At 33.1% G+C, this 26,506-nt stretch overlaps 1 protein-coding gene across 1 annotated transcript in view; it reads right to left on the reverse strand.

Annotated features, from left to right (window-relative positions):
* Window positions 1-6,211: 6,211 nt before the first annotated feature.
* Window positions 6,212-26,506, reverse strand: part of LOC145295905 (osteopetrosis-associated transmembrane protein 1-like) — a 59,685-nt gene continuing 39,390 nt past the window's right edge. The window contains exons 6-7 of the mRNA XM_080141673.1: window positions 25,691-25,774; window positions 6,212-7,280 (exon numbers count right to left, since the gene is read on the reverse strand). Coding sequence (XP_079997799.1) covers window positions 7,237-7,280; window positions 25,691-25,774 — 128 coding nt within the window. The 3' untranslated portion in view covers window positions 6,212-7,236. The remainder of the gene's footprint in view (window positions 7,281-25,690; window positions 25,775-26,506) is intronic.

Consider the following 26,506-nt stretch of genomic DNA (forward strand, 5'->3'; position numbering starts at 1 on the left):
AAAAGTGCAAGTAAAAAATTGGCAGACGAACCCATTTCAAGGTTTTAAAGAATTGAAAAAGCAAATAGGAAGTCAAACACCCCAGCTTTCAATATTTTTTATTTCTATGAGGTGTTTATTTATTTATTTATTTCGTTTTATATTTGTACGTTTTTTTTTTTTTTAATTTTTTTTACGTTTTTTTTTTACGTTTAAAAACGTTTTCTTTCTTAACGGTATTTTATACGAGCAGGACCCGTTAACCGGCGTTACCCGGTGTAAGCATGCCTCCCCATATAATAGAAAAATTTATGTGCGGTTGTTGCTGTTGTTGTTGTTGTTGTTGTTGTTGTTGTTGTTGTTGTTGCTCACCCCAATCTCCTTATGTTAAGAACGGCTTTCGGAATGGTCGCTTGCAACATGCTCATGTTAAGAACGGCTTTCGGAATAGACACCCCACTTTGGCAGTGGGAGTGGCTGGATTCTTTTTTGTTTTTTTTTTACAAGGTGGTTACCACTTATCAAGGCCTGGAAGCCACTCGGGGATAGGGGTTATTGCGTGTACAGTACGTTAGTGTTAAGATTTGATAAAGTGTCTCACTTAAGGAGGCGGTTCATCAGGAATTTGTTTATGTTGGACTTGTAGTCAGATGGGAAACAGGCAAACGGAACAGAGTTCCACAGGCATGCACTTCTAAGAAAGAAGCTTTGTTCATGGAATCTACGTTTTGTTTTTGGCACAGATAAAGAGTGGGGAAAATATTTGACAGTGGTTTCAGCTAGACGGATGTTTTTTGTGAAAGATTGGCGAGGGGAGACGAGAGATTGGAGCTCAGACGAGCACTTGCCATGGAAGTAACGATAAAACAATGACAGGCTCGCAACATCTCTCTTGTGGAAGAGAGGTTGCAGGGAAGAGAAAAGAGCATTCCCCACTAAGCCACAAAGCCTATTTTGTACTCTGTCAAGGCAGGATAGGCTGTTTTTAGCAGCTCCTGTCCAGATGTGGCAGTAGTACTCCATCCTTGGACGTACTTGGCTTTTATATAGATAGAGAATTGCATCAGCAGTGAGATATCTTCTGGAGCGGTAGAAGGATCCTATCATTTTTCCCGCGACCTTGGCAACTGACTTGATGTACATGTTCCATTTCAGGTCAGGGGTAAAGGTAAAACCCTGAAGCTTATCAAAACATGGGGCTTCTCATAAACGAGAGCCATCCATTTCAATTGATGCCAGATGGGGATCAGAGCGTTGATGATGTAAGGATAGGAGCTTGATTTTAGAGGCATTAATTAACCAGCCACTTCTTCCCCACTGTACCACGTGCTCGAGATCAGAGGAGAGAGAATTTGAGAGAACTTTGTCATTTACGGCCTTTGATGTGTTGCTATAGATGGTCATGTCATCAGCATAGATGTTAACAAATGATTTAAGCATGTGTTTTGGGAGATCATTGATTTAGATCAGGAAAAGTTGGGCTCAGGATGGACCCCTGGGGACTTCAGCATTAATACTAAGGGCCTCTGATTTCTGCCCATCAACCACTACTTTCATGGGCCTATCAGAGAGAAATGATTTAATGATTGAGAAAACATTTCCAGTAGCTGGAAATCTTGTGAAGTAGGTCCTTATGCCATACCTTATCGAAGGCTTTTGATATGTCAAGAGCAATTGCCCTAGAGAGAAAGTCTTTGTTGAGAGATTCACGAATCTTATGAGATATAACCGTTAGCACATCTGCTGTAGATCTGGCAGAACAGAAACCATATTGCATGCTACTAAGAAGATTATTTCTGCTTAGGTGGTTGACTATTTCTCTATTTAATATGGATTCCAACAACTTACTCATGACACACAGGAGACGTATTGGTCTGTACTGAGAGGAAGATGACTTATCACCTGAATTCTTAAATACAGGATGTACTGATGAGGTTTTCCAGGGTGTTAAAATATTTTTTAAACCTACTTGTATCTTCCAAATATAAATGAGATTTTCTTAATCAGTATAGTGGGAAACCTATAAAAATCGTTATTTTAAAGGAAAGTGTGTAGGTGGATGTAAGGTAAACTTTTATCTTTAAAAAATTGGTTTATAATCAAACATACCCCCTCGTAAAAACAATAAAGTATGGTTGTTGTTGTTGTCCAACACCAACCTTCTCGAGGTAGGAATGGGTTTCTGAATAGACACCCCAACTTCCTCATATTAAGAACGGCTTTCAGAATGGACACCACAACCTCCTCATGTTAGGAGAAACTTTGAGAATAATCACACGTAACATCCCCATGTTAAGAACTGGTCTTGGAATATACACCCCATCCTGTGAGTCGGGAGGGTCAAAATATTTGCTCTAAATTTAACCCTGATAATCGCTGTCAGGATCCCAATGTGCAAATACTATGAACTAAAAGCAGAAGAAGAAGTCATCATTTTAATGAAAATAGTAATGTTATGTTTCAGTGCTTTTTGTTTGTTTTTTGGGGGGATATCTGCGCAATGTTAATGTGTCCATAGATATAGAAAAAATATGAATACAAAAAAGTATGAAGAGGAAATGGCTCGTTATAGAACAAAGTCAAAGAAAAAACAAAAAGAAAATAGCATTGTTGCCGTTTTGTTAAGATTCGAACATGAATAAAAATAATGCTAGCCATAAATGTTATGTTTTTGTCTCAGGGACTTTTTGTAAGGTAGGGGAATAGTTGCGTGTTGATAATGTGTATGTAGTTAACTGTGAGTACGTAAATTTATGATAATGAGAGGTTAATATTTTTGTATTTGGTTTAATATTCATACGAGTAAAACTATTGTTTCATTCTGTAGAGAGCCGTCATATTTGTAAATTTGTAAATGTCTGACGCGTTTGTTTTTGTAATAAGGTTTGTATTCCAAAACAAGTGACTTTTCAGCTCTAAGCCAATGAGAATTGCCGGAATTTTAGAGGGAGAATAATTATTTTCCAATCGGGAAATATGAAAGGTAATTGTATGTCTATGAGTGCATGATCCAGTTACAAAGGGTGTCATGACAATAAGGATATAATGTGTATATTTCTTCCAGGTCTTGACTGGGGGGCGGTGGGAGGACTTAAGATTAAGAGGAAAAATAGGAACTATTTTGTCTAAAGATGGTGCGATTGCGATGATGTTGCTCATAGGATGAAATGTAGGATTTTATTATATGAACTAAATACATCTAAAATGTTGTTCTAAAGTTACAGAAGGTAATAACTAATATTCTGGACATAATAAATTTGTATGTGGCATATGTTGTTGCAAACCTGTGGTATTTTGGTCCATAGGAGAATTTCTGCAATCAAAATATTATACAGGAGATAAATATGAATATTAGTGCAACCACTGACGGAGAATAATTTTTTCCTACCGTCAGTTTTTATGTATAACATATTAATTCAGAACTTCCATATGGCTTTATTAGCAGACTTATTTATCGTTAAACTAGACTAAATCGTATAAAATGAAAAAAAGAAATGCTTTTTACCAGGTGTGGGGTGATAATAATAGGAAATATAATTTGTTAAATTGCATTTTCACCTCAAACAAAGCACAGTGCCACTTGGATGTAGGGGCCTACTATCTGAGACATAATTTGCAGGGATACCATGTAGGGAGTTGAGCAGCAAAGATGTTTGTTTACATTACACTTGAACTTCTGCATGTCAGTACAGTCAGAGAAGCAGGAACCCGGAAGTAAATTCCAAAGTCTAGCAGTCCTAGTTTAATCACACAATAATATTTAATTACATTCAAGCCATAAATTAATGAGCATAGTCGCCAAAATCAACATTTTCAAAATGGTGGTTTACCTTACATCCAGCGATCTCGATCTATTTCTGCAAAAATAAAATTTCATTTAATTCAATTGAAATTGTCTTTTTAAAAAATTAAATCCATTTCTAAAATAATCAAATCCAAAACTGTGTTTCTAAAATATTAAAATAAAATACATTTCGGAAACATCCGACTTCCTGTTGCAATCTTTTTAAAAAAATATCACTAGATTAATTGGATGCATAAGAAAGTATCGTCAGATTCGTACAAACAGTTAAGAAATAAAACGATTGTTTTTGATAATGATTTAGTGGAATGAAATCCAGATAAATGTTGCATCCATACAAATTTGATTTGGATCACATCAAATGTATATTTAAAAAAAAAAAAACACTAAATTTTAAATGAAAACTGCTAGATTGTGTCGGCATGTTATTCTGAAAAAAATATTTATGGAAATAGCTCCAGACAAGATGTGAAGCCACTTGATGTAAGGAGCTGATAGAAACAAAAGATGATTATTGCAAAAACAGGAGATACCTATTGAGCAGTCTTAAAAAGACAAAAGCTATAGATAGGAATATTAAACACACACACACACACACGCAATACTCTCTCTCTCTCTCCAAAATCTTACCTAAAGAGAGTTTTACTTGTGATTATGACCTAGATATCGTGTTTTGTCTGCAAAACGAAGTCATTGTGGATCAATGCATTCAGACTGCTAAAGGACAAAAAGGAAAGATGATGTATCATGAGTGACACCAAGTATTTCATTACCTTTAGAAAATGCTCTATTATGATTTTGAGCTATTTGATCCAAACCGAAGCGCCCCCTTCCCAAGGTCGGTCGAACCAGCATCCTCTGAAGGAGGAAGTTTAAGGGAATATCAAAGTCACTTGTATATCCACCTCAGGGAAGATGACACTGTTAGGTTTTTGCAGTTCATGTACAGAGGTGTTGACGTCCTCACACATACAGCGTCTGGTATTCCCAAATCGTTACTCAACTGGTACTGAGCACACTGAACACTGCTTAACTTTGGCGATTTAACAAGAACCGGTTTGTCAATGGGATTATATGATCGTGTGGACATTGTGCAGTAAAATATTTTAAAATATTAACCAAATACATTTTAATGAATCATAATATGCAGCTGACAAGTTCTTAGTTGTATGATGTCATATCGAGATGAAGTCATGGCAAAGCTATTTTGGATCAAAGTATGAACCCTAACTTATTACTAGCTATAAAACAGCAACTTGCAGACAAAACCCAATATCTAACAAGTGACCACAATCTCTTTAGGTACAATTTCAACAGGAGAGAGATAGTAGAAAGTGGACCTTGGGTTTTCTTTCAGCAGTCTTGTAACTTTTGCTTCCTTTATTTTTATCCTTTAGTCCTCACATTCCATAAGCGACGTTTCTGACAAAAAAGGAAGATTTGCTGTAACAGAAACAATATGAACAAACGATGAAAAATAACTAGATCACTGAATTAATAAACACAGTATTACAGGTAATCCTCAGCATGCCAACATAGAAATACACCGTAGCCAACAGTGGAGAATGAGCCAAAATTTTGCCGGCTTAAATTACGATCACACCATGTGAATGAGTTGAGTTGTTTTTTTATTTTAATTTTTTTTTTTTACTATTAATCAATGATTTATTGAAAGCAATTATGAAATTATTAAATTAAATCCACTGCAATGCATTTTGATTTCTTTGTAAACGAGTCATCCATTTTAATCTTTTGAAAATAGTATAACAAAAAAAAAATGAAGAAGTGAATTATTTTGTGAACAATCAGAATTTTAAAGAAATTCAGCGGCATTTTAATGGTTGAACAAAAAGTCATTTCTGGCTTTAAAATTCTTAGCTAGTTCTTATGTAGTAGAAGTAAAGACAGTAGAAAGAGGGCCTTAGGTTTCCTTTTAGCAGCCTTGTAAGTTTCACTTCTCTTATTTTGTGCCTTTAGTCCTCACGTTCCATGAGTGATATTTTTGATAAACACAGGTAGGGAGGAAGAATTGCCTTTTTTTCTGTGTTGGAATCAATCCACATAACATTCATAGTTTGACTGTTGTATTTTTAGCTCCATACATCAATTGGCTTCATGCATTGTCTGAAGCGATCCCCCTCAAAATAATTGCATACAATGGGTATTGTGTTTTTGTATTGCATCATATAAACTGTAAATCTCTAGCGACAATGGTGTCATACTCAGATCCCGTTTTTGCTGAATTTAGATTTTTCTTCTCTGCCTCTTTTTCTATTTGGCAAGTGTCTCTTTGAACCTGGAAGCATATTCTCATGCTGTCTCACATGTCTGTAGTAAATAAGCACCAGAAAAGGTTGATATGCCGTTAACCAGACAAACGACATTTGGCGTTAATGTAAAGCATACACAAAAAGATAAAACGCAGGACAATTTTATGAATTTCATTTTATATCAAGATGTTTATATAAATCATAAAAAAATATGTTTACATTTGTACATTAATACCTTGAGATACGAATGCACTAAGATACGATTTTTTTTAACTATGACGATACACTTTATCTTTATTTACTCCCAAAGATACAATTTCAAAAATTAACTGACGGCAAAAAATTTGAAAAAAAAAAAAATGACCACCTCTTAAAAAATACAAAAAAGCTTCCCCCATAAAGTACAAAACTCAAAGCAAGAAAAATATGTTTGCATTTGTGTGTGTGTGTGTGTGTGTGTGTGTGTGTGTGTGTGTGTGTGTGTGTGTGTGTGTGATGTAAGTTAGGCTATGTTGTCTCAGTCCTCTCTCTCTGACTTCTCCATTCTAGCACACCTAGGTTAGCCGCTCATCCCTGTGTCCACGGTAATTAATTTAATTGCATCTTTATTTTTATTCCTAATTTTTTTATTCTTCATTTTTTTTATTCATCTTTTCTGTTACATTAAGACTTAAATATTAAGCATTTAGTAAGTTCATTCAACGTTTTTACTTGTGTGTAATCCTGCCCATTTTTAGTTATAATATCGTCTGTGTCTGTGTGCGTGCGTGCATGCAAGCGGTAGCCTTGCTTCTCTCCCTCCTTCCTCCTTGCACGCATCCCGTATACTAGCACTCGCCTAGGCAGTGAATACAACTCTATTTTTTAATTGCTTTTATTAACATTCATTACTATATATAATTTTCTGTGTCATTACTATTGTATTTATCTTTCTTTAGTGATTGTTGAGTGTAGTTTGAGCTTGTTTAGGGTTAATTTCTTAGCCTTGGAATGGACTCATTTTGTTTCTTTTAATTTAAATGGAGAATAATTATTTTGAGGTACGATTTTTTAGATACGTTGGTGGTCGTGGAACAAATTAAATTCGTATCTCAAGGTATTACTGCATAAGAATCAGATATAAATGATGAGAATACAAAGCGATTTCAGACTCTGGCCGTAAGTGATGCGGTTGGTTCTTTATCCTCATCTAGTCTGGAAGGCCAAGGAGATACGGCGGAATAGACGACCTGCAATATGTACATGCACAAAAGAAAAAAAAGAATTAACAGTTCAGTTCATGAAACTTATGTGGAATCATAGCTGGTTCTACGTAACACCAAATGCCTCCCTCAACTGGGATGAGATCTGGAGGTATATTTATTTTTATTGTTTACTCATTAACATGTAGCCAGAAAAATCACTTTTTGCAACTAAAACACACTTTTTAAGAAAACATTACCGTGCATGTATGATAATCTGGCCTAAATTTTCCCTCTTTTCGAAATTGCTGTTTAATTTGAAAATGGGAAGTGACGATGGCTAAATGGTTAACGACACAAACTGACAACCTGAGTGCTCAAAGTTCAAAACCAGTTCGTTTCACAAAAACACTTTCACTTAAGATGTTAACAATCTTCAAATGACCCTTCCTGTAAATATACCAAATATTTTTCTAAAAAGAATTACACCTGGAAAGATATCAGGGAAACGAATGCCAACAGTAGAATATTCTGATTCATATGAAATGAATGCATTTAAAAACTTATTAACAGAATAATTGGTAAAAAATACAAGCCGATCATGCAAAGTCCCCCTTCACGCATGAAAAATTTAATTTCACCATCACTAATGTTTGTGCAATATATATATATATATATATATATATATATATATATATATATATATATATATATCGGGAGAGAGATAGAGAAAGAGAGAGAGAGATTAGGGAAGTAATATTTTGGATCACTATCACTAGCCTGTTTTTAAATCTCCGAAAAAGCTACATGGTAAACAGCTGATGATCCCCGTTTTCTATTTAACAGTTTAAGTTTAGGTCGCTTGTTTAGGTTTCACTGTCATATAGTTGAATGCCTTTTTATATTTGCAAATTTTCTTGCAGTAAGTTTCTAATTTTGTGATATGTCGCACTTAGGAATTTAAACTGCATTTTTTTTCTTCGTTTATAAACTACATAAAGCTTCTTTAGACTATATATATATATATATATATATATATATATATATATATATATATATATATATATATATTATGTACAGACAGACAGATGGTGTGGCCATGGGTTCCCCATTGCAACCAGCGTTGTTTAGCTAACCTTTATTTTCATTTTTTTTATTTTTTAAATCATTATGTTGATTGGTCTGTATTTAGCCATTATTAAATTCTGTACCCACCGTAAAATATATAAAAATATATACCCCATACCCCCCGTAAAATTTATATATATATATATATATATATATATATATATATATATATATACAAAGAAAAAGTAGAAGCCTTACATGAGAGCAATAATAGGAAGTTAATTATATAGCTAACCCTTATAATGTAGGGTGGAGTATCTGACTTAAAACCTAGAATACTGCAGCTGAAATATGTAACTATAAAATTTCTATCTTTTCCCGAATACCATAAGCTCACGTGTTCAATGTGGATATATTTTCTCAAATGTAAAAAACATACTTGTAAGGGGTGATCTATAGATTTCAGTTTTAGTGGTAGTTTAAAATGATTAAATATTTATTATTTTATCGTTTATACCAGTCGTAGAAGATTTTTTTTTACAAGGTAGTCACCACTTATCAAGGCCTGGGATAAGGGTTATCGTGTGTACAGTACGTTAGTTTTGGAGATCTGATAAAGTGTCTTACTTAAGGAGGCGGTTCATCAGGAATTTGTTCACATTGGATTCGAAGACATCCAGGTTGTAGTCAAGTGGGAAACAGGCAAATGGAACAGAGTTCCACAGGCGTGCATTTCTAAGAAAGAAGCTTTGTTCATGGAATCCACGTTTTGATTTTGGCACAGATAAAGAGTGGGGAAAATTTTTGACAGTGGTTTCAGCTAGGCGGGTGTTTATCATGAAAGATTGGTGAGAGGAGACCAGAGATTGGAGTTCAGACGAGCACCTGCCATGGTAGTAACGATAAAACAAAGACAGGCTCGCAACGTCTCTCCTGTGGGAGAGAGATTGCAAGGAAGAGAAAAGGGCATCACCCACTAGGCCACGAAGCCTATTTTGTACTCTATCAAGGCAGGATAGGCTGTTTTTAGCAGCTCCTGCCCAGATGTGGCAGCAGTACTCCATCCTTGGACGTACTTGTCTTTTATACAGATAGAGAATTGCATCAGGGGTGAGATATCTTCTGGAGCGGTAGAAGAATCCTACCATTTTTCCAGCGATCTTGGCAACTGACTTGATGTACGTATTCCATTTCAGGTCAGGGGTAAAGGTCAAGCCCAGAAGCTTATCAAAACATGGAGCTTCCAGATCGGATATATACTGCACAAGCACATTCAAAACTGTCAAATAGGACCTATACTGCTCAAGCACTTTCAAAATTGTCAAATCGGAACTATACTGCACAAGCCCCTTCAAATTTTTCAAATCGGACCTATACTGCACAAGGACCTTCAAAATTGTCTAATCGGATCTACACTGCACAAGGACATTCAAAATTGTCAAATAGTACCTATACTGCATAAGCACCTTACAATTTTTCAAATCAGACCTACCTGCACAAGCACCTGAAAATTTTTTAACTCAGACCTATAGTGCACAAGCACCTTCAAAATTGTAAAATCGGACCTATACTACACAAGCTTTTTCAAAATTGTAAAGTCAAAACTATACTGCATAAGCACCTTACAAAATTGTAAAATCGGACCTATACTGCACAAGCACCTGCAAAATTGTCAAATCGGATCTATACTGCACAAGCACCTGCAAAATTGTCAAATCTGACCTATTCTGCACAAGCAGCTTAAAATGTTTCAAATCGGACATATACTGCACAAGCACCATAAAATTTTAAGGTGCTCAGCTTTAAGATCGTTTTGCAGTTATGGTCCGATGTGCAAAATTTTGAAGGTGCTTATATATAGATAGGTCCGATTAGAACATTTTTAAGGTGCTTGTGCAGTATTTGTAAATTAAAGGTCATATTTGTAAATTTTGAAGGTGCTTATGCAGTATAGGTCCGATTTGACAATTTTGAAGGTGCTTGTGCAGTATAGGTCCCATTTGACAATATTAAGGTCCTTGTGCAGTATAGATCCCATTTGACAATTTTGAATGTCTTTGTGCAGTGTATGTCCGATTTTACAATTGTGAAGGTGCTTGTGCAGTATGCGTCCAATTTGACAATTTAGAAGGTGCTTGTGCTGTATATGTCCGATTTGACAATTTTGAAGGTGCTTATGCGGTATATGTCCGATTTGAAAAAATTTAAGGTGCTTGTGCAGTATAGGTCCGATTTGAAAAATTTGAAGGGGCTTGTGCAGTATGGGTCCGATTTGAAACATTTTGGAGGTGCTTGTGCAGTATAAGTCCGATTTGACAATTTTGAAAATGCTTGTGCAGTATAGGTCCGATTCGACAATTTTTAAAAGTACTTGTGCAGTATAGGTCTGATTTGATATTGTGTAAGTGATTGTGTATTATAGGTCCGACAATTTTGATGATGCTTCTGCACTACAGGTCCAATTTCACAATTTTGAAGATGGGTTACTACTTGGAAATACCAAATGCTTCATGTAGGTCACCAAAGTTAAGCAATATTTTCTTAGTCATTATCAGATGGGTGACTACTTGGGAATACCAAATGCTTTGTGTATGTCACTAAAGTTAAGCAACATTGTCCGTATCATTGTCAGATGGGAGACTACTTGCAATACAAAATGCCTGATGTAGATCACCAAAGTTAAGCAATATTTTCTTGGTCATTATCAGATGGGTGATTACTTGGGAATACCAAATGCTTTACGTATATCACTAAAGTTAAGCAAAATTTAGCCTGATCAATATCAGATGGGCGACTACTTTGGAATACAAAATGCTTTATGTAGATCACCATGTTAAGCAACATGGAGTCTGGTCATTATCAGATGGGTGACTAATTGGGAATAACAAATTCTTTGTATAGATCTCTAAAGTTAAGCAACATTATCTTGGTTATTAATAAATGGATGACTACTTGGAAATACTAAATGTTTTATGTAGATCACCAAAGTAAAGCAACATTGTCTTGGTCATTATCAGATGGGGGACTACTTGGGAATACCAAATGCTTTATGTAGTTAAACCAAAGTTAAGCACCATTGTCTTGGTCATTATCAGATTGGTGACTACTTGGGAATATCAAATGCTTTATGTAGTTAAACCAAAGTTAAGCACCATTGTCTTGGTCATTATCAGATTGGTGACTACTTGGGAATATCAAATGCTTTATGTAGTTAAACCAAAGTTAAGCACCATTGTCTTGGTCATTATCAGATTGGTGACTACTTGGGAATATCAAATGCTTTATGTAGTTAAACCAAAGTTAAGCACCATTGTCTTGGTCATTATCAGATTGGTGACTACTTGGGAATATCAAATGCTTTATGTAGTTAAACCAAAGTTAAGCACCATTGTCTTGGTCATTATCAGATTGGTGACTACTTGGGAATATCAAATGCTTTATGTAGTTAAACCAAAGTTAAGCAACATTGTTTTGGTCATTATCGGATTGGTGACTACTTGGGAATATCAAATGCTTTATGTAGTTAAACCAAAGTTAAGCAACATTGTCTTGGTCATTATCGGATTGGTGACTACTTGGGAATATCAAATGTTTATGTAGATCACCAAAGTAAAGCAACATTGTCTTGGTCATTATCAGATTGGTGACTACTTGGGAATATCAAATGCTTTATGTAGTTAAACCGAAGTTAAGCAACATTGTCTTTGTCATTATCAGATTGGTGACTACTTGGGAATATAAAATACTTTATGTATAGCACTAAATTTATGCAACATTGACTCTGGTCATTATCAGATAGGTGACTACTTTGGAATACCAAATGCTTTACGAAGATCTTCAAAGTTAAGCAACATGGAGTCTGGTCATTATCAGGTCGGTGACTACTTGGGAATAATAAATGCTTTATTCATGTAGATCAACAAAGTTAAACAACATACAGTCTGGTCATTATCAGATGGGTAACTACTTGAGAACACCAAATGCTTTATGTAGATCACCAATGTTAAGCAAAATATAGAATGGCCATTATCAGATAGGTGACTACTTGGGAATATCAAATGCTTTATGTAGATAACAAAAGTTACCCAACATTGTTTTGGTCATTATCAGATGGTGATTACTTGGGAATACCAAATGCTTTATGTACATCAACAAAGTTAAGCGACCTGGAGTCTGGTCATTATCAGATAGGTGACTACTTGGGAATACCAAATGCTTTATGTAGATAACAAAAGTTACCCAACATTGTTTTGGTTATTATCGGATGGGTGATTACTTGGGAATAACAAATGCTTTATGTAGATCACCAAAGTTAAGCAACATTGTCTTGGTCATTATCAGATGGTGATTACTTGGGAATACCAAATGCTTTATGTAGTTAAACCAAAGTTAAGCAACATTGTCTTGGTCATTATCGGATTGGTGACTACTTCAGAATACCAAATGCTTTGTGTAGATAACCAAAGTTAAGCAACATTGTCTTGGTCATTATCAGATGGGTGATTACTTGGGAATAACAAATGCTTTGTGTTCATCACCAAAGTTAAGCAACATTATCTTGGTCATTGACAAATGACTGACTACTTCGGAATACGAAATGCTTTATGTAGATCACTAAAGTTAAGCAACATGTTCTTGGTCATTATCAAATGAATGACTACTTGTGTCCCTAATAGTAGCCCCCTACATCAAAGTGGCAATGTGCCTTGTTAGGGGTAATAAAAAAAAAAAAAGAGACCCGGTTAAAAAGGGGCTGTAGTTTTTTTGATGAGTATGGCTTCTAATAATTTTAGTTGTCATGTGCAATTGTTAAGGTATCGATTTTTAGTATTGGATATTTCTAATGTTGGACGACACTCAGTTTTCATCATGAGATGTTAGGTGTTGTTTTATGGCGCTATTGTCAACTAAATGATAGGTTAATCGTTGGGAAAGTGTTGTTGAGGTGTAGCCTATATATGCGTTGTATGAGTGGGTTCAGAGACATTCTTTGAAGGGGTGAATAAATTCATACACTACATTAGTTGGCTTAGTGTGGTGTTAGTATTATTATTGTTTTTAATTATTAAATTGGACAACAACAATCACTCCTGATGCACCGATAGAAAGCGCTTGAGAAGAATATGGCTGAACAACAACTTTTGGACACCATTTTATACAACATGCCAGTTGAAATAAAAAAAAGACTGCTTGGCAAATGGAAAAGATATTCAGAAAAATCGGAAAAAGAATAACTCTGTTGTGTTCAATCAGACGTGTTTGAATAATGACTTTCTGCCAAAATATACAAACATCTATCTATCTATCTCTATTATATATATATCCTAGCTGGCAGGCCAGCGTTGGCTGGTCATACAATATGCTTAAACATTATATTTTAATTCATGAAGATTGTATATGTATTTTTATAGAATCGATCCACTATTGATTATTATATACTACAAGGAATAATTTTCCCAGTGGACTAATTTGCAAAAAAATATTTTTTTAAATGAATAAATAGCAATGTTAATGTAGTTCATCAAATTCCGTCTGTGTTTGTTTACAAAATCACGTCAGCTGATATTTGGGCTTGACAATGAATGCCCTAGAAACTCATTTCTGATTAATGTTTAGTTTTAAGATATGCAAACAAAGAAATGATTTGCAGCGACTATAAATGGTAAATTGAATTCATTAATAAGAAAAAAATTAAAATAAAATGGTGGGGTACACTTGGGCTTAAACATGGGATCATTTGATTTGTAGTCAAATGCGCTACCACTGAGCAATATTTCCAGATGTCAATAATTCTGTTTTTTTTTTTTGTTTTTTTTTTCTAAAAAGAAATTATTTGTTGAGATTTTATTATCTCCGTTGCTGGTGCAATCTAAAATTTTCCCCCTGTAAAAATTCTTTTTTTTTATCTATAAGAAAGAAAGACTATTTTTAGGATTGGATTTTTTTGATTTCCACTAATTATCGGATGAATTTCCGTACAAAACATATTTAAGAACTCTGCTAGACATATAAATTAGCTTTGTGTAAAATTTGCAAAAGATAGGCTCAGCCGTTTCGGAACCTTTAAGGAAGGAACTCATACTCACACACATACGCACGCACACACATGCACAGTGACTTTTATATATATATAGTTTTTTGGGTTTTTTTTTTAATATTTAAATTTCATTCAGAAATTACCTCCCAAAAATATTTTGTAAGACTTGATACCACAGGATTCAATTATCTGCGCTCCTATTCGCCTCAGGATTCTTATATATATATATATATATATATATATATATATATATATATATATATATATATATATATATATATATATATATATATATATATATATATATATATATATATGCAATCATTTTTACATGTTATAATATTTCTTTATTTTACAGCCGTCTCTTCTCAGATAGAAAGTGAATGATTATTCGGAAATTTAACCTATTGTTCTTAGGGAGGTAACTAATTTACTAAGAATTGTAAGAAAAAAATTACTTTTTTTTTCAACTACTCTGTTTAATGTAACAAAGTTTTATAACATTAATAACAAAAAAACAAAAAATAAATGTAAAATGCGACGATATAATAATTTTTTTAAACGAGATATTCGAGTAATTGTAAGAACATTTTTTTTTTTATTTTAACTATTTTAGTAAAATAGTTGGCACTTGTACAGTTTAGTCAAGACGTTAAAAAATGAAAATATCGAAAAACGGTTATATTGTACGTATCCGTTTTGGACTGAAGATCTCCGAAAAAATAGTTCACTTAATTTGATCGAGGAGTTTTTTTTTTTTTTTTTTTTTTTTACAGCGGAAAAACACGTTTTTATGACTGCGCGGTGAAGGAGGACATCTTGGAATTTTTTTATCGTACCACGGGGAGATAACTCAATTTAAAGTACCGACACTTCCTCCCCATCTTTAGCTTTTCTTCCTAAACATCGAATTTTTTGCTCGATATCTTAAATTGTTTTTTCGCTGTAAAAAAAAAAAACAAACAAACAAAAAAAAAAACTACTTGATAAAGTTAAGTGATTTTTTTTTTTCGGAGAACGGATACGTACAATTTATTTTTTTTCCGATATTTTCATTTTTTTTTTATATCTTAATTAAACTGTACAAGTACCAAATAGTTACCCCTTTAAAAAAATAGGTTAAAATTTCGAATAACCAAGTGAATTTGTATTTTACAGATGTCTATGAGAAAAACAAAAATTTGATAACCATAATTGTAAAAGAAAGTTCTCGCATGCGACGATCATAAGCGTTATTATTTTTATTTACAGGTTATAAAGAGCGTCGGTCCAAAGTATTGATTTATTCCAGTTAATTCACTTATACAAGTAATTTCTAAATTTATTAGTCGGAGTTTTGTTGTGAAAGGGAGAGAATAGCATAAATTACTAATGTTTAGTTGTCTCCCTTGACTTATTGATAGTAAATATTTATTTATTTGAAAGAAAAATTACATGATTTTACGACATGGTTCAAGTTATAGTCAAATAAGCTATTTTTATTTGATTAAATCAGTATAACTACAGTTTTAAAGAGGGTTAACATGCCTTACTTATTGGTCCCTCGACAAAAGGAGGGTGGACCTGATCTGTGAATTCACCCTTGTCTGTTCATCTGTTCGTCTGTCTGAACTGTTCTCAATAACTATGCTCTGGAATTTATTGAAATTTTGCACAAACATTAAACATGATATGAGTAAAAAAGTAACAGAACGAATTTTCCGGGAAAAATCTGGTTGCCCCCCCCCCCCCCCCCGGGTGCCTTTCGGGTTGGGTTAAAATGGCTAAAATTGACACTTTTGCGCTTATTAAAAAAAAAATTGGATGAAACTTTCTGAAAAGTTGTAACTAACTGATTTCTATATAATTTTGTTTGTCTATACTTCACGATAACTCTTGGGTGTGCTCCAGCGGCTCTTTTAGGGCTATTAAAAACACTCCATTTTTGGGACTATTTTACCATATATGTCTAAAATTTTCTGTGTATGTCTATTTAGCAGTTTTGCATGATGCTGAACTCAAATTTAAATATGTGGGGACTTTTGGGGCTAAATGGGGGGGATTTCAAATGATGGACTTGGTCATTTCTTTTTTTTTTTTGCATGGTGCAGAACTCAAATTTACATATGTTAAGGCCTAAAACTGCACCGTTTGTTCATTTACACCAGGATTTGACGTCCCCTGGGGACATTTGGGACTAAATGGTGGGGGTGGGATGGGGGCAAATGCTGAACTTAGTTATTTTTTTATGCCTCGTTCACTGTGCACTCACGGGGGATCATACATGCTTCACTTGTTTTATCATTGTCATTCATGCTATTTGGATGTATTATTACATATTTGTCAAGAAGGACACTAATCTGTAATACAAGAAGGTATTTGGTTCTCTCCCACTCCAAGAACTATAACACCACGGTCAGAAAGAGGAATTAAGTCAGCGCCCCTGAGGAGAAGCACTCTGACCTGCAAAAATTGTCTGGCCAGCTTTGTCGGCATTTCCTGGTAATGGCGCCTCAGGTGATTTGCATTAAACTAACACTCTCTCAAAGAGCAATGGCAAAGCCTTGGAGGGTGGATCTCCTAGAAATGAACAGGACCAGCATTACACCGCAATCAACAAGGAACAGGTTATTACAGGAATGATTTAATCTCTGTTCATTTTGGAGACCCAAGATTACTTATTGCCATTATGTTAGTTAAAAAGAGAATTATGCAGAATAAGGGTTGTGTTATCATCTGAATTACCCATGCTGTTCACGTAAAATGCTAATACTGAAACGGAAGGTGCCAATTAAATGTCATTTATGGAAACATTTATCTGCTATCATTGGTTCATTATAACAAAAAAAAATTTTAATCTAAAGATTTATCTTGATTTGAATAAAAAAAATAAAGAGATTTGCTTATTATTCAAAAAAAAAGATACTTATTCATGAAACTTACCTTACAGTGAATTTTTTTTCTTGATATGAATTTTAATTTTCTTAAAAAATTGTGTATTGTTCATTATATTTTCTTTGTATCAACAAAACGGATATTGTTTTTTTTTTCTTAGTTACTTTTTCATTGAATTATCTTTGTACATAATAACCAAAGTAATAAATTTTTCATTGAAAAAGTTGGCCAAATATTTGTGCAAAAAAAAATCACGAAACTTTCATTCAGCACATTCCAGCATTTTACATAAACTGCCCGGAAAATTCCGACAATAACACAGGCTTTATTCTGAACAGATACCTTAAAAAGTATCAGTAAACTATCATTAATTATTAAACCTATCCCAATTTTTCAGTATGCCTAATTCTTTTTTTTATAGATTCTGCATAAATTCATGTAATATATTGCTCTCAGTTTAGTCTCTAATGTTAGAGCAAGTCTATTTTCTTGTCTCCTCACGAGTGCAAGTTTGGACTTAAAAGCTGATTCAACTTTTGTATTCCAAATCATCATATCGTATGAATCCAAATATTCTGTTGTTGGCATTCGTTTACCCGATATTTTTATAGTCAGAATTCTTTCTAGAAAGACATCGGGTACTTATGGCAGCGACCACAAGAAGATTACCAACATGCTAAGTGAAAGTGATTTTTGCTGAATGAACTAGATTCGAACTTGCAGCACCCAAGTCATAAGTCCATGTCGTTAACCATTAGAGCACCGTCACTTCCCTGCGTTCCAAATAAAAACATTGAAGTAAAAAAAAAAAAAAAAATGAAAAAATAACCAAATAAGGTAAATCTAAAAGTTTAGAGAGTAAAGAGAGTTACTCAGCTTAGATTAGGTCTCGCCTCCTCTGACTGAGGGCAGAACATAGATACACTGACTTCCTCCCTAATGCTAAGAAATCATGACAAAACAGAGGAATCAAGAGGTATCAAAAGCTTTTTACAAATTCTGGCATGAAGGTCTTCTCATGAAAATTAAATTGTACAGTATTACTGGACGAACACTTAATATATTCAAATCCTTCTTAGACAAAAGATAAATACAGGTAATCTCCGATTGCTGTACATCCAAACAACATGATATTAATGTGGGTGTGCCTCAGAGGTCGATCCTTGGACCTTTGTTATTTCTGATATTCATAAACGACCTCATTGATAAAATTATGTTCAAGATGTGTTTATATGTACTGATGTCGATATGCTCTATACCAGACGTGTGGGAAAAAACAATGTGCACATATTCAAGGCAATGACAGAAACCTTAAAAAATGAACTCCAATCTGTAGTAAAAATGGGGACATAAACGGACACAAATATTAAATGCTTATAAGATAAATCTTCTTTCCTTTAACAAGAAACCGTTTTAACACGTGATCACATAGATATAACAGAACGGTCTGGGCAAATTCGGTGTTTCATATCGGTATGTTCACATGAGTAGAACGTTATCTGGTTGTACCCTCGGAAAAGTCCACCTGAGATAAGTGATGCGTCCTTTTCCATGCATGACTGAGCACTACATTTACCCCAATATTATTACAACTGATGATAGAGCAGACACTCTTAGTGCTAGAGTTAGAGCTCCTGCAATACCCGTTGGAAACAGCAGCCAGACGAGCTGTCAAACCTGTACCATCGACCAGTCAGAACAAGAGCATCCCAGTTTAGCCATGTGAAAATTAGTGGCAAGCAAGCATCTCCAATTTTTCCAGTTAGAGAGAAAGAGAGATGGAAGGATTGTATTCATTGCTCTTGCCAGAAAACAAGACCAAGCAGAGGAGAGTCCCTGTAATGGTACCCCTATGCCTTTCTAATAAACAAAGAAAGAGTGTAAAAGCCAAGCAGTAGGCAGAGCCTACCTATTCATTTTAGGTCTAAAAACCGGATAATTTGAGTCTTCAACTCTAGGAAGGTTGATTGTTTAAAGATGCTTCTCTTCTCCAGTTATTTGATGCCAGCACCTCAAAAGTCTTGGTACAGAGTTCACATCAGAGGTTCCTTCTCTGAGATGGATGATCTGACAAAATATAGTGGTCCATCCCACTCAAAGGAGTAATCCCATGGCAGAGTTCTATGCCAGGTATTCCCACACCCGAACTGGGTATCTATGCATTAAGTATTCTCTTCAAATCTCCTGAAGATTTGGAATTAAATAACTAAAAAATGATAGAGGAATTTTAAGTAAAGTAGAACTCCGGGATACGGCATTAAAAATTAGTAACAAAATACAGTACAGTATATAATACACATTTATATAATCAAATAACATTAGAAATAACACTGTGAGGCAGGGCAAATACTGTAACCAGGAGCCGGAAAAACATTGTATTCCACATCATAACCTGAAAAAAATGTATCCTAGGACCATCGTATTCAGAGTTCTACTGTACAATCTTTATAGAGTGGTAAGAAACAATAAAGAATTTTCAACTGGAACAGAAATTTGGAGCAATATGTGGTGTAACATAGGAAGTATTAAAAACTAGCTTTTCACCATTTAGGGTGTAAAGTTAGTCATCCTGATACTAAGTACAATTTCTATGACAAAATACAGTAACTAGAGGAAATAGAGATGAGGTAGTCAACTTGAATTTATATACAGAGAAGAAAACATAAGTATATACTTAGTATCAGTTTTGACCCTTCTAGGAAATACAAAGATTTGCTTCCCTCCTATAGATTGCAGGTGGGAAGAAAAGTGAGAAAAAGTAAGATGGCTCCCTTTTTATTTAAGCTTGGCAAAACCTAAGTGCATAGAATAGAACAGAATAATACTGATAGAATATCCGCCCCATCACAATATGTATAGCATTAGTTTTTTAATTTTTCTTTGGGGGGGGGGGGGAAATGGCAATGTTTACAAAAATAATGTTCTTATGTTACCTACAGTATTATATATAGAATATATATCCCATAATTCATAGCGATAAGTTCATTAGGTTAGGAGTTTACCTCACATGTACATATTATTGATACTCACTCACACACAGTGCATACTAGGCAGGTTAAAATTTGACGATATAATCAAACTAAAAATGTGATGTAGAGCAATTCTTCTCTTTATTATGTTTATTTTATTTTGCTTACTTTCATTTTTTGGGGAAGGGGAGTGAGGAGTAAAGTAATAATAAAAAAAAATAATGTGCGCAGAAATACATCCCACAATTCATCATGATTGGTTCATTAGTTTAAGGGGGAGTCCTACATAGAAATATGTATAAATATATAAACATATATACATAGCTGACTTAAGTTATGTGTATATGTTTATAAAACCAGTAATAATATTCTTAAATACTTTACATAATATATAAACTATTCTGTGACACTAATTCTTGCATCACAGAATTGAAATCGTTAATTCTCTCTCCTGAACAGTTTGAAAATGTTCTCCCGGCATCTAACTGATTTAAAACACCGTTTCCCAGCTACTTTTGAAATTCTCTTCTTTCGTCCAATTTTTTTTTTTTTTTTTACTCATTTTCTTTTTCACCGGATGATGATTTAACAAAGAATCGAAAACGTTCATGATATAAATGGAACTTATATTCATTGTTTTTTTACTTTAACGCAAAAAAAAAAAAAAAAAAAAAAAAAAAAAAAAAAAAATCATAAGTAAAATAAAAAAAAAATAAAAATTGTGTAATTTAATTAAGCTTTTCTGTTATTTTTAGCAATGTTATCTTAAGTTGCTAACTTTATAAAGATATGTGTAGAAGAAACGGAAAAACTAGACAGCATGATTAAAACTAAAGATTGATAAAAAGAAAAAGCAGGTCATTCTTTACATTTGGGGAGTTTTTAAACAGATGCATTTCAGGTGAAAATATTACAGTTGTGTGCGAAGGCATAATTCATAAAAATAAGAATCACAAAAGATAAGCTAGTAGAAAAATAACTAAAAGTAAAATAGAATTTATAGAATTGATTTTTATCATGTTCTAATGTGAAAAAATTGCGCAACTAATTCAGTATGACAAACAAGGGAGATAATCCTTGACTTAAATTAAAGATTTGCCATCTTTTAAAAAATTTGTCAGAACATATTTTGTGGATAAATTTTTGTAAAAAATACATCTAACATGTCTACTGGATCATTTTTTTTTTTTTTTTTTTGCCATTTATATTAAATTTCTCCATAAAACATATGTAATAATATTTTCACCTGAAATGCGTTAGTTTAAAAGATCACAAATGTAAACAAGCACAAAAAGCATTATTTGAAACAAGCTTTATTCACTTCGGATATGTTGGTAAATGTATACATTCTTGAGATATACAAAGCCAGCAACATTAACTCTAAGCGAATTGAACGGGTTTCCTTCAAAGAAGGAAGTATCCAGAGAATATCAAATTCGCAAACTGTCCCTGTCACATATATGTTGTGTTTCGTCTTTATATATTTGAAACTATGTCTAGTGTATATAACATATCTGTGTTTCTGTAATCGATGCCCGTGTATCGTCTAGTGGTTAGAATTACAAGGACAATTACTTTTCTTTGTATATGGGGTGTCTATACGTGTTGATCTGTTATGTGTATATCTAATAATCTTTTTTGTGTATGTGGGTGTTTTAACATATTCACAACAATAACAGTCTTTAACAATGAACGAATAAACCCTTGTGTGCTTAACACCTACTTTATTCATTGTCTCCTTGTCTCCTCTGGAAGCAGTCACCTGAAAATGAAAGCATCTTCTTCCGAATAGTACACCCAAAATGCTGAGTTATCATTTCTAGATCTTTATTTCCAAAATGTGCCAGGTTTTGGAGTCTGCAACTCTTAACCTTCGCCCTACATTTTCCTTAGTTGCTCCATAGATGCTTCCATTGGACCAGAGAACTCTTGTCCATTTTAACCCAGTGGCTAGCTAACTCACAACTCATCTTCTTGACTTCCTGTTACAGACTAATTCATAATTCTGATTTCTCTTGGCTGACGTTTCTCTTACATCAGCCAGAGTGAACAATCTTGTTTGTCACGTACGCCACATCATTGTTTACTAAACCAAATTCCAAACTAGCTTCGTTTATGCTTTTTTTTTTCTATTCATAATGTCTTTCCTTAAGCCAAAATTACCCAGTTAAATATTTTAACAAAAATATTTTAATTAACATTTTTATTAATATTTTTTAACCTAAACAATTTAACAATTAATCATAATAGTTGTTCTGACCTTTGGCACTGCCTGCCATAAAATAACACATACTACACTGTGATCATAGCCAAAAGTGCCACCACATGATATATCCCAGTTAGGGAAGATGGTGATGTTATGTTTTAGGCATATATGTGTCAGCGTCCTCCTGTTTTTTTGTTTTTTTTAAATGACTTTAATTATGAAAATAGTAGAAAAGTTTAGAAGCAATGAATAAAATTTGGTACTTATGCAGAACAATATGAACAATATCATTAGAATTTTCTGGGCAGATTATGTAAAATGCCAGAATGGATTGAACGAAATTCTAATCATTTTTTTTTTTTTTTTTGCACAAATGCTCATCAATTGTTTCAAATTAAAAATATATTATTTCTGTTAATATAAAGTTAATTCAATGAAAAATAAGAACATATTCTTTTTCTTGTTACAAAGAAAATACACTGAATTATTGGAAATTTTTTTACAAAACTTTAAAATAAATTAAAATTTAAGTAAAAATGCCGAGCATGCAGGGTCCTTCTCCACAAGTAAAAAATTTACTTTCACCATGACTAATGTTTGTGCAAAATTTAAAAAAAAACATCCAATGCATAGTTATTGAGAAAAGTGCGAACAAACGAACAGATGAATAAGAGTGAATTACTGGGTCCAATCCCTCCTTTGTCAGGGGTAACCAAAAAAAAAAAAAAACTCATTATAAAGGTAAGTTTCATGAATAAATATTTTTTTTTTTTAATAAACCACTGATAGCAATAAAAAAATTTTTTTTTATTTTCATGATATTTTTTGTTAAAAAATTACTTATTATTTTTTATAATAAATCAATGATAGCAAATAAATGTTTTCTTAAATGACATTGGCTCAGCGTTTCAGCATTTTTCGGCTGTTTTAGGTAAACTGTTCGGAAAATTCTGACAATAACATACGATGTCATACTTGATGGCGCTTTGTAATCTATTTTCTCAGAATTAATACTATCTATGGCTTTAACCTTAAGAAACATTGAATTTTACCAAAAACATAACATGAATTGAATAAAAGCTGTTTCCAGTGTCTCTTTCTATACAGATAAAAAGGGGGAAAATTGTTTAAGATATCAAAAAAGGATAAATAAAAAGGACAAAAGAAAAAGGAAAAGCAATTCTAAAAAATATGCCCATTCTGTCACGTTTTAGCACTTTTGTTGCTGAAAAGCACAGATTAAATGGACAAATCTTATTTTGTGATTAGTTGTATTGACATTTGATCAAAATTAAAAAAAACGAATCAGAAATTTGTTGTATATCAGAATTGGTTTCAAAAAAAAAAAAAAAATTGTGCCTATTTTTAGATTCTTATAGTTGTTTTTAAAAAAGGATTCTTATAATTGTTTTTTTATTTGTATTTTTTTTAAACAATTTATCTGTTACTAGTAATAAATGAAAATATTTTTGATTTTAAACTACCAGTTAAATTAAAATTTATAGATCACATTTGTACATGTTTATGAAAATGTATGCACACATTACATGGACTTTTAAGGTAATCTGAAAATTAACGACTCTGTAGCAAAATATGTAAAGATTTTAAAAGAATCGGAATCACAATCAATAACTGTTTCAACCGGGAAAAATTTTGGATTTCACCACATATTTCTACAAGACTGTATTGGTCAGTTTGAATTAGCATTATCATTGGTCTCTCAAGCTCAAGTTGGAAATGGCATTTTCAATGGTCGGTTATCCTTACATTTTGAATGGAATTTTCAATACTAAATGCCCATAATTAATGGATGGTTATTTATCATCTTCTGATAGCAAAGAGATGTGACACAAGGCTCGGAAAATGGGATTGAAGAGCCAGTCAGAGCTCTACAGAAAGAACACTCTGGCCTGACAAAAAAAGCCTGGGCAGCTCTGTAGGCATTCTTTAGCAGGGGCATCTCAGGTGATTAGCAAGAAATTAACCCGTCTCAAAGGGAAAAGGCAAAGCCTGGAAGGGTGGACCTCCTACAATTACACAGGACTAGCAACATACCACAGTGGTAAAAAAATCATTTAAAAAAATGGTTTATACTCTGTTGGCTTTGGCACCAAGGAAAAAAACGTTCCTGGCTGTGATATTTAATGGATGCATCATATTTTTTGTGTATCTGTACGAATCTGTCACAGTTGAGAAATAAACAGAATTTTTAGATGCAGCCATTAGTAATGGGATGATTCTAATAGTTTTCCGATTCTGATGTAATTACCGATTCTGATTCTTTTAAAATCTCTAAACACTTAGCTATAGAACTGTTGAATTTTTTTTCCGATTACTGTAAAAAAAACAACAAAAAAAACCCTGTAATATCTGTATATATTTTTGCAAGCATAAAAGATTCACTTGTGGGGAATGATCCATAGATTTTAGTTTTAGTTTTATTGTTAGTTTAAAGCGAAAAATATTTTATCAGTATCAGCAATGAAAATTTAAGTTAAAAAAAAAAAAATTTAAGAATTAGTTTTGGTATTGGAAACTAGACACAAAGTCTTCCAATAACTTAAAAAGTTCTGAGTAATCCAATTCGAAATTCTAATTAAGCATCCATTCATGCCTATACAAGTTTCCATTCATCATTCACAAGAATTTTTCTTCATGTTTAAAAAAAATAAATTGTAAAACAAAAAAGGGAAATTTGTATCATTTGGATTATTCAAACTACTGTTCTCATCTTGAGTGCCATTTTTACAACGTTTTGGTCGATGTAACCTTCAACCTTCTCCAGGTGTATCTTGTCGATATTGGGAATTTGGACAGAATTTCTAATGGAACCCATTTATCTACTTTATGGGAGTAACATGTATTCGTTCCGTCAGTCATGACTGGATAAAAGTCCTAAGTAATTCGCAATTGTATTTTTCAATCATTGTGAATTGAACCTTCAACCTTCAGAAGGATATCAATTTCACAACTGAGTACTCTCAGCACTGCGTCACGGATCCTTGTGGACCTGAAGAAGGTCGGAGGTTACATAGACCGAAATGTTGTGGAAATGACACTGAAGATGAGAACAGTAGTCCGATGAATCCAAATAATACGAATAACCAATCCTCATCTCAAAAATTAAGAAGCGTAAAAAAGGTAAAACTGGAAAGAAAAATGGATTCAAAACAAAAGCAGGTAGGGAAGCGCCATTTCTTTAAAAATAAATTTATTCATAAATATACAAAATATGGTATTATATAAAAAGAAGAAATATTGGTTCATGTTTGTGAGGACGAGGTAACTGAGGGAGAGTTTATACCTGGAGTTTGATCAATAGATTCATAGGAGCCATATCTTCTGCTGAACCGTGCGCGGGCATTGTGATGTTTTAGTCGGAGTTTATCTTAAAAAAAAAAAAAAAAAAAAAAAAAAAAGTAAATTTTCATTCTTAAGCACAAAAGTATTTATTTTAACATTTTCATTTATTACATAATCTTATTTAAAGCTTTAATACATGTCCAACTACAATCTATCTAATATATTGATACTTCGTTCAACTTAGCCTAATTGCATGAATAGATTTCCTTTGACTTGAACTTTCTTAAAGACTTAATCCAGCTTGGAAAACTGTGAAAAGGGGAAATATAGTTCTAAAGGCACCGACGTTGGTCAGTATAAAATGAAACGACACTGTAAGAATAAAATTATATTTTAAAATAACAAATACAAAATGAATCCTAAATTTTTTAAATAAAAAAATCAACTTACAAATTATGGTTTTTGTAAAGTTTTACTATTCTTTTGCTTTCAAACAGTCTTGATAAAAAATGGCAGTATTTTAAAAAAATAGCTGCATATTGCTATTGAAATGGATTTTATATGTTTGGTTTGCTTGTTTTGTTTTACGATATATCATTTTATGTTGAATCTAGTAATTTTGTAAAAAAAAAAAAAAAGGTTTTATGCTTCAAGTTCTTCATATTTTCAATTCATGGTGTTTTATAGTATATCAACCATTTTTAGCTTATTTTATGCCAAATCTAGTGATTTTGGAAAAAGATTTTAAACTTCAAATTATCTTCCTGGTGCCTGGTTGCTTTGTAGTAGAAAATTATTGTTTTTTGTTTTTGACTTT

The sequence above is a fragment of the Euprymna scolopes genome, chromosome 16 (genome assembly GCF_053919585.1).
Source record: "Euprymna scolopes isolate OS-2025 chromosome 16, ASM5391958v1, whole genome shotgun sequence".
Lineage (NCBI taxonomy): Eukaryota > Metazoa > Mollusca > Cephalopoda > Sepiida > Sepiolidae > Euprymna > Euprymna scolopes.